Source organism: Buceros rhinoceros, unplaced genomic scaffold (assembly GCF_000710305.1).
Source record: "Buceros rhinoceros silvestris isolate BGI_N320 unplaced genomic scaffold, ASM71030v1 scaffold22624, whole genome shotgun sequence".
Taxonomy (NCBI): Eukaryota; Metazoa; Chordata; class Aves; order Bucerotiformes; family Bucerotidae; genus Buceros; species Buceros rhinoceros.
Window position 1 is genome coordinate 12,899 of NW_010407940.1, and position 415 is coordinate 13,313.

A 415-nucleotide genomic window follows, 5' to 3' on the forward strand; every position below is an offset into this window, starting at 1 on the left:
ACGCTCCCCTATCCCAGGTCATGCGAGCCTAGGGGGCAGATGCAGCACCGGCCCCCCATGAGCCTCCGTCACGGGTGAGCTGTCCCAGCTAGGGGGGCACCTGTCAGGAGTGGCCGGGCTGCCTACCTCCTCCAGCTTGAAGGCGATCATGGAGACAGCGCGGAAGACGGCGTCAGTGGAGCCGGTGATAGTGGTGATGCGCTCGGGGCAGCACCCCTCCGAGATGGTGATGCGCGCACTGCTCTGGGGACAGTGTCACACCCCGTCAGGGATGTCACAGGCCCTGAGCTTGATGTCCACCCCCCAGTGAAGGGCTCACCCAGGGAAGGCCTTAATGCCTGCGGAGCTCGGCTTTCCCCCTTCCACCTGCCCAGGCAGCCTTCCCTGGGGTGCAGCCGCGTCTCCCCCAGCTCCA

At 66.5% G+C, this 415-nt stretch overlaps 1 protein-coding gene across 1 annotated transcript in view; it reads right to left on the bottom strand.

Annotated features, from left to right (window-relative positions):
* PCBP4 (poly(rC) binding protein 4) overlaps window positions 1-415 on the bottom strand; it is a 6,820-nt gene that overhangs the window by 5,397 nt on the left and 1,008 nt on the right. Inside the window, exon 4 of the mRNA XM_010134705.1 lies at window positions 127-243. Coding sequence (XP_010133007.1) covers window positions 127-243 — 117 coding nt within the window. The remainder of the gene's footprint in view (window positions 1-126; window positions 244-415) is intronic.